Genomic DNA, 12698 nt, shown 5'->3' with positions numbered 1-12698 from the left:
GCCCATCTTGCTCATCATTGAAATCAGGTCCCATGTGTCCTAAAGGAGAAGTCAGGTGCCATCTTACTATAGTAGTCACATGGACACACCAGGTCCCGTGGCATACAGGTGATGTCCATTATATAAAATCTTTTCTATAGAGAGAGATATTTAAATTTTGTCGATTATTCTAATCATGTTAACATTTCATCATGCTGAATGTCAACATTAAGACCATGACGACATTCTCATGTTGACAAAATATACCACACCCACGTTAAGGGTATTGATTTCTAGATAAACATTTTTGTAGTTGCATCTATAGATGGCAACCTATATTCATAACTGGGAAATAAATTCTCATACTTCAAGAGACCATATTGTTCATTAATTAGTAGTAAATATTTTCCTCTGTATCTGAATACAACTACAGGTTGAGTCTCCCATATCCAAATATTCAGAAATACAGAATATTTTTAGCATGACTGAGATAGTGAAACCTTTGTTTTTTGATGGTTCAATGTACACAAACATTGTTTAAGGCACACAATTATTAAAAATATTGTATAAAATAACGTTCAGGCTTTTGTGTATAAGGTGTAGATGAAACATAAATGTCATGTATGTAGACAAACTTTGAGACCCAACATTATTGAAAATATTGTATAAAATGACCTGCAGGCTGTTGAGTTTAAGGTGTATATAAAACATAAATACATTCTGTGTTTAGCTTTGGGTCCCATTCCCAAGATATCTCATTATGGTATGCAAATATTCCAAATTACAGAAAAATCTGATAACCAAAATACTCCTGGTCCCAAGCGTTTTGGATATGGGAGACTCAACCTTGCAAAGTACACTGATACACTGTGTGGTAGGATAGCACAATGCATTCTAGAATAAACCAAATGTGTACTACCGACAGGCTGTAGGATGCCAGCAAGATAACTTTTTGATGCACGCTGCCACAGTAGTATAGATACAGGGGACACCCCCTATATCTTTTCTGCAATGCTACTGGTCTTATTCCAGGCCTGGAGACTTGATCAGTGATTCAGAATAAATTAGCTGTACTCTGATTCTTTGTACTCTGGAGCTTATGCTACTCTTGCAAGTGAAACATGGTGAAAGTTTCATCTTGTGAGACTAAGGGCCTGATTCAGAGGTACACCTGACCACATCTGCATCTTTATGCTAATGACGCAACATATTCTGGGAAGCCCAGCGGCGCTATTCCATCTCTATACAATTCCAGCTCTATGGCAGATGCAATTTCTCCGTCTGTGACACGCCCGTGTGTGGCTAGCGACCCCCATTACCTCCCAGGCACACCCTTTCAAATCCACAGTTATTGCACCCAAATTCGTTCTGCGACTCCCATCGCTAACCAACGGGATGCATGCGCAGTGTAACTCAGACACATGCACACTACCAAAAACATCAGCCACTTGCGTTCGACATAGCCACTGCATCTACCGCTGAATCAGGCCCTAAGTTTTGAGCCACAAACAAGAATTTTTATTTTCCCTCCTTTCTTAATGTTTTAAAACCATTGATAATGCATCCCACCCCAGGGATGCACTATCATCAAAAATGCGGTGAAACCTCTTGAGAACTCGTCACATTCTCAATATACATATTATATGCAGAGATATCCACTGCAGCAGTCCTCATAGAATGCTATGGGTCTGTGATGTTCCGGTATGCACCAAGGTAGTTAGTACCCAATAGAGTAGCCTATGGGCTACTTTTTGCAAAGTGGCCTGGAGAGGGATCCAAAGGATTCCTGCCCAATAGTGGGCATTAGCGCATGCGCAGCCTGATAGCCGCTCATGCACATTACTTCACCCATGTCATAAACCTGGAAGTGAAGATATCGCCAGGACAGCTGAGTATCACGGAGCTGTCCCCGGCAAGAAGATGGTGCATTCCCGCAGAAGATCCCTCAGGTACGTACGTAGGTGATGTCTGTTAATGATCTTGTTATAAATGCAATCATTAATGCATCTCGCCTTGAATCATGCAGTTGGCATTAAAGTGAATGCATTATTTAACAAGCTGCCCAATTTACGTGCATGTAACTCAGATTCACAGGCAAGTCTCTGCAGATCGTACTTGGAGTATTTTTATTCACAATCGCCTTTTCCTCTGAGGTTTCCTTCCTTGCTAACTGAATGGCACTTTAGTGACTCGTTACAATATACAAAATTCCCTCTGGAGCCATTAATCTTCACTCTCCTGTTTAATTTGCCTGGAGTAGAAATCATTGTATTATAATATAAGCATTGGTTGATCTAATCTGACTAGCTAGATGTTATAAAAAGGGGGAAAAAATATTTCCTTGCATTTATATTTAAAAAAAATCTAAGATATTGTTTTTATAGCCTATCTGTGATCATACCTATTTCCACTTCTTTAGTTTACCCTGTTGTCTTCATTATCTATTATTTATCTATAAAAAGGATAGATAATAGTGTTCTCAAGGTTGATAAATAATGCATGTATTTTATTTCACAGTGAGAGCTACATAAAAAAATCATGCAGTAGTAAGATTCTCAGATGAATAAGGGCTTGCACAGGAATTTTTTATTTTTTTTAACTTGTGGTGCAGTTAACCGTGTTTGCCACATGATGGCACAGCTAAAATACCTGTTATCATAAAGCTAATAGAGCTGTATTGCAAACAAGTCCTCCATATTCACTGAAGCTGACCTATATGGGACACTCACCATTCACACATTGTAGGGGTGTAGCATATGTGAGTATGTGGTTGAGTAAAAATCTTGGTTAATTAAACTGTAGGAACATCTCAAGGATGATCAGTGGAAACAGGATGCACCTGAATTCAATTTTGAGCTTCATGGCAAAGGCCGTGAATACTTAAGTACATGTGATTTCTTAAGGGGCCTATCCATTAGCAGATAAATTGAGTGACTGAACAATATATCGTTCATTCGTTCAATTTATCTGCTATGGATAGTCCCCGAACGATTTCCCGCGGCCGATAAATTGAATCTTTCGTCTCTCCAACATGTTGGTCAGTTATCACATATCGCTGCCAGATATTAGAAATATCTGGCAGTTTATATGCGGTGAACAACGAACGATAATTTATGCACGCGACACCCGGACGCTCCGAATTCTCATCACTGTTCCCTGGAGAGAAGCAGCAGCTACATGGCGCCGGGGGACAACACAGCTTTGCAAAATAACAAAGGTAAGTACAGTGCATCTATGGGGGGGGGAATGGTTAGTGTAGCGGGGTGGTTTGTAGTGCAGTGGGGATGGGGTAGCGGGGGGTTGTTTATAGTGGGAGGGTTGCGAGGTAGTTTATAGCGGGGTTGTTTATAGTGGCTGGGGGGGGGCAGTGGCCTTGTTTATAGTGCAGTGGGTTGGGTAGCTAGTGCGGAAGTAAAAGGAGGTGCGTGTTTTTTTTTTGTTTGTTTGTTTTTTTAATTTTATTTGTGATGTGTATTTAGCGAGAAAAGGGGCTCTACCAGGGGGCACTGCAGGGGCTCTACCAGGGGGCACTATGGGGTAACTACAGGGGCTCTACCAGGGGGCACTGCAGGGGCTCTAAAGGGGGCACTATGGGGCTCTAAAGGGGGCACTATGGGGGCAATGCAGGGGCTCTAAAGGGGGCGCTGCAGGGGCTCTAAAGGGGGCACAACAGGGTGCTCTACCAGGAGGCACTATTGGGGCTCTACCAGAAGGGCACTACAGGGACATTACCGGGGAATGTGAAGGGGCATACAAGGGGAGCTGAAGGGGCAATAAAGGGATGAAAAGGGGCACATATGGGAGCACAGCAAAGGGGATCTAATGGGAGCACAGGGGCACTACTGTTTGCAAATGTCTATTCAAATTTTTTTTTTATATATATATATATATATATTATTTTGCAGATGTCAGGATCCAATGAACGCCGCACATCCAGCAAGGACTACTCAAACAGAGAAAAAAAGAATCAGGCACTTAGTAAGCTTGTAATCTACAGCCGAGGACGAGAAAAGGATGCTGACGTCGACTGGGTAAAGGCGAAAATTCAGAACAGTGTTCTTAAAGGCACAATAAGTACAAAGATGCACAACGTTCGGGAGCAGGTGCTGATGAAGTCCAGAAGCCCAAGCTTGTGGTATTATGACCTGCTCCTATTTGTTCTTGATCAAGACCCAAAGACACGGTCGCGGTGCTCGCTGGAGCCAAGGGTCGAGGAGGACTTCGAAGAAGAGTTGGAGGGTCAGGATGAGGTAAGCTATTAAAAATGTTATACTATTTGGATTAGGAAAAGTCTATTGCTTACCTTTAAAAAAAAAAGGTTTATTGATTGTGTGTCAGAATTTTTACCTTTCCCAGGGCTTCCTTAATTTCCAGATCACTTAATGGTAAGTATTATTGCTTAATGGTAAGTATTATTAATGTATATTAATTATTTCTACAACACGCGGAGGCGATTTTGAGGAATCCCCCGAGTGCAAATCAATCTTTTGGTAACAATGTCAGCCACGAAATGGATAAGATGACTCCAAGTCAGCAAATCCATTTCAAGAGGATAATGTATCACACTATTGTCCTTGCTCACCAAGAAAAATTGGATGAGCATACGGATGTAGCGTCATACATTAGACCTCCGCCCACCCCATCGCCCTCTGGCAATCTCCCCATCCCACCTTATAGACTGGCATATCCAACACATCCAATTCCTCCTACGTCACATCCCCTCCCGTATGCTGCGACGCATAGCCCAGCGCCACCATGTCCCTATCCCAGTACATCAATGAGTAGTGTGCACTTATCATGGGTGAGTGCACAAGCTTACCCTCCAGGCTGACGAGGAATTTTTTAATTAGTCTTTTTTTTTATATTCAGTTTTTAAATTGTTTTTTTAATTGGTCAGTCCTTTTGTCTTTGTTTTTTTTTTCAAGAACGAACGTGAGTTTGGTCATGTTGCCATGACTTGGGAAAATGGACTTCATCAAACTTGCTGCCCGATCGTTATGTCATCTAGTTACTTATTGTGCTCAAAGAACACTGTTTTGGAGTTTTGTTTATTCCCCTTTACCCTATTGACATCAGTATTTTTTTCAAAAGTCTCAACTGTATTTCACAACATTATGTGCCTGATTCTTTTTCTGTTTGAGTAGTCCGGCACTCATTGGCCTGGTAACAAGGGATGAATCCCATCCATACTTCTTCAAAAGTTAAAAAGAAAAAAAATTAAATAAACAGTTGTTGCGTGTTTTTTTTATATTTTTAAATATTGTTTCTAACATGTTTAGTATTGGTAAATTGTGTTGTGCTAATCAAGTTGTTATTTAGAGGCAATTCTACAAGATTGGAGAAGGGCCTTGTTGAATTAACATAGGTGTCTTTACTTGGACACCTATGTTAACTACAACGGCAGTATTACGATGGACATTATTAGCAACAAGGTAAGTACTTATAACCCTTTTAATCCATGTAAAAAATCCAGGGTTGATGCGCATCAATCCGGGATTTGTGGCGGTGCAATGGATCCAGCCAGGTCCATAGACCCGGTGATCCATCCCGTGTAAACTGCAGGCTTGGCCACGGGTTGTTCCCGTGCTGCCCTGAAGTGTAAACGGTGCAATGTGGGTCTAGAAGACCTGCATAGCGCCCCTGGCTGGAGAATTGGCTGACTTAAGTAGCGCTTGGAGATGACGTCATCTCCAAGCGTCCACTTTCATAATGGTGCCGACTCAGGAATATGCTGGATCAGCGCCGGGTCTAATCCGGCCAGAACACTGTTCGACCTCCCAGATCAGACCCGGCATTTAGGTCTAAAAGGGGTATTTCCTGAAGAAGTGGCATGTGCAAGAGAGAATCCCTCTGCAACAGCCACTCCCTCGTCCAGCAGAAATGTACCCTTCTTCTCACGGACCTCTCACGGTCAGACAACAGCACAGCGGCCAAATATGCTGTCCTGACACGATAATGGTAGTGATCCATGATTACAAGAGAGTACAGTTCACTATTTAATGGCACGTCAAAAATGAAAGCAGCAATTTATCTTTGAAACAACGCTCAGAAAGGTATACACCCAACCTAAGTAGCAACAAAGAATAAATGCTGAGTTTTAAATAGGTAATCGGGAATTTAGAGGGCTGCAGAGAGCACCACCCATCCCTTAAAAAGAAGAAATCCTTTAATGAATATTCAAACAATCATTAAAAAAAATCCACTCCCTGAATGATGTCATGCGATATCGTTCATCTTTCGTCTTTTGCCAAAATCTGTCATGTACATGACAGATATCTTTCAGCACAGCCACCAGAATTTTCAAGGGATATCTTTTGGTCTTTCATCTCTCAGAAATGTATCTGCTAATGGATAGGCCCCTTTAGTGTTTTGTTTTTTTTAATTAAATTTAAGCAAAAATCTAAAAAAAAAAACTTTTTACACGTTGTCATTATGGGGTATTGTGTGTAGAATTTTGAGGACAAAAATGGATTTATTCCATTTTGGAATAAGGCTGTAACATAACAAAATGTGGAAAAAGTGAAGCGTTGTGAATACTTTACGGATGCACTCTTTACCTGCACTTGTGAGAGCTGTAAAGTCTATTCTTCAGATAGAAGAGGCAGAACCCGCTCCTAAGGCAAAAAAGCCATTATTTAAACAAGGTAGTTTTGCCAAAATTTCCTCACTCTGATCATCTATCCGATCATGTGAGTGAGGCATGGAATATGCCAAGTAAAAATTTCATCTGCCTAAACGCTTAATTTCCTTTTACCTCTTTCCATCTTCTCATTGCACTAAATGGGAAGTTCACCCTGCAGTGGATTCCCGCGTGACACGCCTAGTTAAAAATGTCCATACTGCAACCTCCTTAAAGGAGACCACGGATAAAAGGATTGAAGCTTGCCTGAAATCTGTATACTCTCTTACAGGAGCTATTACTCCTGCCAGGGCTACGGCCTGTATGGCAAAAGCCATTGAGGGTTGGGCAGAGGCCCTAGAAGATACATTTCCCTCCGATGCTTCGAGGGAACAGCTGTCCTACATATCTCACATTAGGTGAAGCAGCTTTGGATACTGGTCTCCTAGCTTCCAAGGCATCTGCTACTTCCGTGATACCCCGCCGTATTGTCTGGCTTTGCTCATGGAAGGCAGATTCGGAATCTAAAACGGCGTTGGAGTCTCTGCCTTATTCTGAGGAGATCCTGTTTGGCCCAGAATTGGACAAGATTGTGACTACGTTGGCAGCTTCCAAGACTGTGTTCTTGCCTTCTGCATCTACTGCGAAGCCTTTAATGTCATCCTTTTTCGTTCTCAAGGAAAAGCTAAAGGTCAGTCCATTCCAAGGCAGTCAGCATCCAAGCGTAGGACCAAACAGGCCTAGCTACGAGATGTCCACCTACCAAATCTGAGAAAAAGCCTTCAGCCTCACTGGGCTGGCCTCTCCCTGGGGGCTCCTAGGGTGGGAGGCCGACTTCTTCAGTTCGCCCAGTTCTGGCGTCAGACTACCTCAGACGCCTGGGTAAGAGAAGTGGTCTCCCATGGATACGCCATCTAATTTCTGAGCCAGCAGTTCTTTAGTACAGGACCTCAATCAGACCCAAGCAAAGCCCTGCTGCTCCAGAAGACCATTCAGTCCATACTGCTCTTGGGGATAATAATTTCGGTCCCCTCATTACAGTGAGGAAAGGGCTATTATGCTACCCTTTTCCTGGTTCAGAATCCCAATGGGTCTCATCGGCCTCTCCTAAACCTCAAGTCTCTGAACAAGTTAATCAAGGTGTCCAGGTCTCGTATGGAAACCCTACGCTCTATTGTCCTGGCAATGGAACTTGGGGACTTTATGGTGTCTCTGGACATTCAAGACTCTTACCTTCATGTACTTATAGCGCCTTCTCATCCGCAGTATCTCCGGTTTGCTATACTACAGCAACATTACCAATTTCAAGCTCTGCCGTTTGGGCTTTCTACAGCTCCTCGGGTCTTTACCAAGATCATGGCAGTTATGCTGGCCTATCTTCATCGTCAAGGGATCAGATTGCTCCCATACCTGGACGATCTCTTGCTCTTAGCAAACTCCCCAGAAACTCTTCACCGCCATCTACAAATAACCATTGCCTTTCTACAAACGCACAGGTTGGCTGATCAACTGGAAAAAGTCTTCCCTGACTCCTTCTCAAAGAATGGTGCATCTAATAGCCCTCCTGGACTCTCAGGCTCAGAGAATCTTCCTGAAAGCAGACAAAATCTCTGCACTACAGCACCGAGTGCGCAGGCTACTCCACAGTCGCTGAGTGTCAATTCACTCTGCAATGCAGACCTTGGGATCCATGGAGTCCACCTTCAACATGGTGTAGTTTGCTCAGTTTCACTCCAGACCCCTACAACACCTGAACCTATATAGGTGGAACGGACTAGCCCATCTGTTCAGATCCCAGACAATGGGCCTCTCTCTGGAGGTTCGCCTGTCCCTCTCCTGGTGGCTACAGATGTCCCACTTAATCAGGGGTCGTCCCTTTTGGATCCCGGACTGGGCACTCCTCACCATGGACGCATGCCTCCCGCGGGTGTGGCGCAGTGACCGACCAGAACTCCTTCAAGGGACTCGAACCGAGGCGGTCCTACCATTCAACGTCCTGGAACTCTGAGCCACTTACAAGATCTTCTTCAGGGCAGTACAGTCCGACGACGCCATGGCGATGGCCCACCTCAATCACCATTGAGGCACTCTAAGTCGGTCAGCAATGGCAGAAGTGTCCCGCATTCTCATATTGGCTGACGCCATCTCCCAGCCATCTCTGCAGTGTTCATCCCGGGGACTCTCAATTGGGAGGTGGATTTCCTCAGCTGTCATGACGTTTATGCAGGGGAGGGGTCTCTACATCCAGAAGTCTTTCAGCTCTTGGTGGACAAATGAGGTCTACCTCATTAGGGGTATTAGAGGCAAGGACCGGAGCATCCTGGAATATGAATAAGCTTTGCTGTTGGTGTCCGGTCCTCCAAGTACCACCTACACCCCCCATTGTCTACCTGTGGACCCTACGGCATTCGAAGAAAGAGAGTTAACAAGGGTAAGTTTTACCATAACTCTCCTTTTTCTATGAAGAATAAGAGCCTTGAAAGACACAGGTTATGTGCTGCATTGAGCAATCATCCTAGTGTGGGGTATGGTACATAAACCATAGCATCGAGAAGGCATAACAGGAGTGGGAAATCTTAAACATTGGTAGAGCCAAGTAGAAACTGAGTAGACAATTGGGGGAGTGCAAGTGAAAGACCTCAGGGAGCAACAATCCCACGTTTGTACTTCTGTAGACAGAATATTGTGATTTAGCAGGGCAGTCTAAAAATCTTGCATTAAACAGACAAGGTCTTCAGTAGTCTCCCCCGTTTACCTCCTCCCCCTTTGGGGAATCAATGAGCACTGTCCCCTTGTAATTTACCCAGATCAAATTATAGGGACATGGGTAAAGTGGTATCAAAAGAGACAAAAACGTGGAGGAGAGGTGATAATGGAATAGTAGAGACAGCACAATTGGTACTGCAAAATGTCATGAAGGCAGTGGGTACGAGCTGATCTTGGTAGGGGTGAATTAGGAGTTCTCAGAGTCTCCAAACTCCTGATCCATTACTAGTAAAGAGACCCAGCCTACCCCCGACTCCTACCGCCCTCTATCTGCTGCTCCACCCAACGCTGCTGTTCTGCCCAAACCCCCCACCACCACCCTCTCCTAGCCTCGGTCTATCCGTCTCCCTAGCAGTGGACGCTATTGTGGTGCAGCTCTTACTGCGCATGCATGTTAGAAACAAGGGAGACCTTACAGAATTAGTATATAGATGAGTTGGTGAAAAGATCAGATAGTGTGGCTATGACAAAGCCAAGAGTAGACAGCAAACAGACGAAGCACATGTCTAATCAGGGCATCAAAATATTCGGGTAATTGCTGCCACTGCATTGGAGGCCACAGTAGCATCAGCCATCAATAGTGACCTCCATCATCTGCACAGCAAAAAGTAAAGTGGAAGCAATATTTTAAATCTCCAAGTCAATAACAGGAGGCTTAGAGAAAAAAATAAAAATAACTAGAATTGTGTTACATGCCAGCCAAAAGAAGGTACATGTTGCACCAAGCTATTAGAAAAATTAAACATCATATGCAGGCAACCCGCACAGTAGCAGGTAGCAATATGAAATACTATGTAAACATCAATATGGTTATACCGTTAAAGCTATCTGGACATATGGCCATATAAGGTCAAGAACAAACCGTGCATGAGAGGCTAACAACAACAGGCAACCACGCTGGACTGTCCCAGATGCAAAAGTGATGAATCGGCATGTCCTCTCCATGATGAATGTCTATACGAGGAGCTTAATTGAAGAGGGATCTGCTGGAAATGATCCATGCCTCTTGAAGTGAATACAAGCCACTTGTAATAATAGACCATATAATGCAGAGACTGCAGTGCAAACCTTTTTGCCCACCAAGGCATATGGTTAGTCAGCAATCAGACCAGTGTTTCTCTCCAAGGTGCTTAAAGCACTGATAGTGGCTGCTGAAAATATATCCTAGCAGAGTGTCCTGTTACATAACAGGAGTGAGGAGGACAAGTGCAGGGACACCATATAGTAACTGATGGCAAAAGATGCGAGGACAGCAGTAAGGTAGTTTCCCATGGCAAGTATGGGGTAGATTGTCGAGAAGTCACTGAGACGAACAGAGCCTGATGAACTTCTGGGGCAGTAGAAATGTCTACCAGTTTGGCACTTCCAATTCTATTCAGCATGCAGTCCAGTAATCCTTGTTGATGCCATGTGCTGAGAACACTGACCAGAGTAGACACCGGTAGGGAAACTTGCTACTGCAGGATGTTTCTAGATACAGAGGGGAGACCACACTTGTGAGAGGTATGAGCCACGGAGGAGTTCCAAAGATAAGGTTCATAAAACAGTAAGCACTCTTTTCAGCAAGCAAAATTGTACTTAAATCATGCAGAAACTAACATTACTGCATGATTTAAGTATCCTAGCTATGTAGGAAAGGCTTAACAGAGAAGATAATGCAATTATCTCCTCCGTTAACGCCCGACTCCTACAACATCCCATTGTAGAGAGCAAGCCATATACGCTATACAGCGTTTAATGTTTTCTGCTATCCAGGTAGCAGAAAAAGTTAAAAAAAAAAAAAACCTTAATGGCTTACCTTGTATAATGCCATCTAGGAATGACTATCTAGAGAAAATCCTTATTTCAGCCGAAAACTGCAGGGACAGATGGATCTCATCCAATCAAGTCAGCTGAAGCTCCTCCCACATTCGTTAATTACACAGCCAGTGTAATTGCACAGCTTCAAAGTACACAGATAGATATATAGATCTATCATATAAAATAAAGTCCCTGGTAGGCGTCTGTCTGTATGTTGGGGCTAATCTCAAGAACCACTGGATGGATTTTGATGCAGTTTTCACTATTTTATGGAGCATTTGTCAAAGGTTTAGCTGTAGCTTAGTACTGATGATTTTAGTGAATCAAGTCAATGAGCGCTTTCCCAGGCTTACGTTGTCTAAATCTAATATTAAAGATATATCACAACGATGGACTTTGTTATACCATGTAGAGATTGATACGTACTATCCGGTTTCTCCAGAAAAATTGATGTAAGCCCTGTTTAATGATACAACATTTCTGCTTTACCCTTTTTACCATTCCTATTTCATTTTAAGAAAAACCATTCCTTCATTTCAAACAAGTCCATTTCCCGGTAAGAGTCTGCTTTGGCATGACAATAAATAAAGCACAGGGACAGACACTTAACATAGCTGGAGTTGACCTATGTGGACCTGTTTTTTCATGGACAACTTTGCGTGTCACGTAAAATAAAATATCTTTCCATGTTGATGTCAGGAGGAAAAACGGAAAAACTACTAACGTCGTCCAAAAGGCAATCTTATCAGACCACAGTTTAAAAAGACTATCACCGTAAGTTCAAAATTGCTCCCGTGTGAAGCCGGGGCGGGTCGCTGGTTTATACATACATATATATAAAATATTGCTTTTTAACTGTCAAATGCCAGTTATAAAATGAAAAGAAATATCCAATTGCTATGATTTTATGATTGCATATTTTAAGCAATGGTTTTCAGCATTCTTAAAGGCAACCTCTAGTCCTTTTTTATGTTTGTTTTTCTTTTTACAGGCGAAAGCTGGGGACATGCAGCTACCAACCGTATAATGCTTAATTGGGAGAATATGCAAAGGTTTGTATACAGTTTATTGAATCAATGTTAGCTGAAATTTAATGGGCTGATTGAGTCGGACGCTTCCGCAGCCATGTTTCCATCAGGGCCAGGATATCTGCTTACTACATTATGGTAATGCGAGAATAAGCCTTTGTTTATCAAAATTCCATGCGTCTGCTGCTGCTGCTGTCATCATTAGTATCTGTTAGTATTATTCTGGGTGCAAAAGATCTGGCTGAAATAGACATCCCATCTGTGTCCGCATGCTTCAAATTAGCCAGAAGGTACCTGACACTTCCACGAGATGGAAGAGTTCTGTACGATCGCATGGTCACTGCCCAGAAATGCCCATTATATCACAACCAAAAAACGGTCATTTAAAATATTGAGGCAATTGTTGGTGAGAAACAAGTCTGTGATTGGTTCCAGTAGCTATGGGTGGCTCATAGGATAGGATTCTGAAAGATGCCATTTTGGGATGTGGGTAAATCAAAATGTAT

At 43.0% G+C, this 12698-nt stretch overlaps 1 protein-coding gene across 3 annotated transcripts in view; it reads left to right on the top strand.

Moving 5' to 3' along the window:
* Nucleotides 1-12698, top strand: part of RAD51C (RAD51 paralog C) — a 99787-nt gene that overhangs the window by 56372 nt on the left and 30717 nt on the right. For 2 of the 3 annotated variants that reach the window (XM_088449538.1, XM_088449537.1), the window contains exon 7: nucleotides 12156-12216. In XM_088449538.1, coding sequence (XP_088305664.1) covers nucleotides 12156-12216 — 61 coding nt within the window. Of the gene's footprint in view, nucleotides 1-11863; nucleotides 11939-12155; nucleotides 12217-12698 lie in introns of those variants that run through there. The other variant, XM_088449539.1, reaches the window with a different exon arrangement.

Source organism: Taudactylus pleione, unplaced genomic scaffold (assembly GCF_031769625.1).
Source record: "Taudactylus pleione unplaced genomic scaffold, aTauple2 ptg000487l, whole genome shotgun sequence".
NCBI lineage: Eukaryota > Metazoa > Chordata > Amphibia > Anura > Myobatrachidae > Taudactylus > Taudactylus pleione.
The sequence above is the reverse complement of the archived record's forward strand: the minus strand, read 5'-3'. Positions and strand labels throughout refer to the sequence as shown.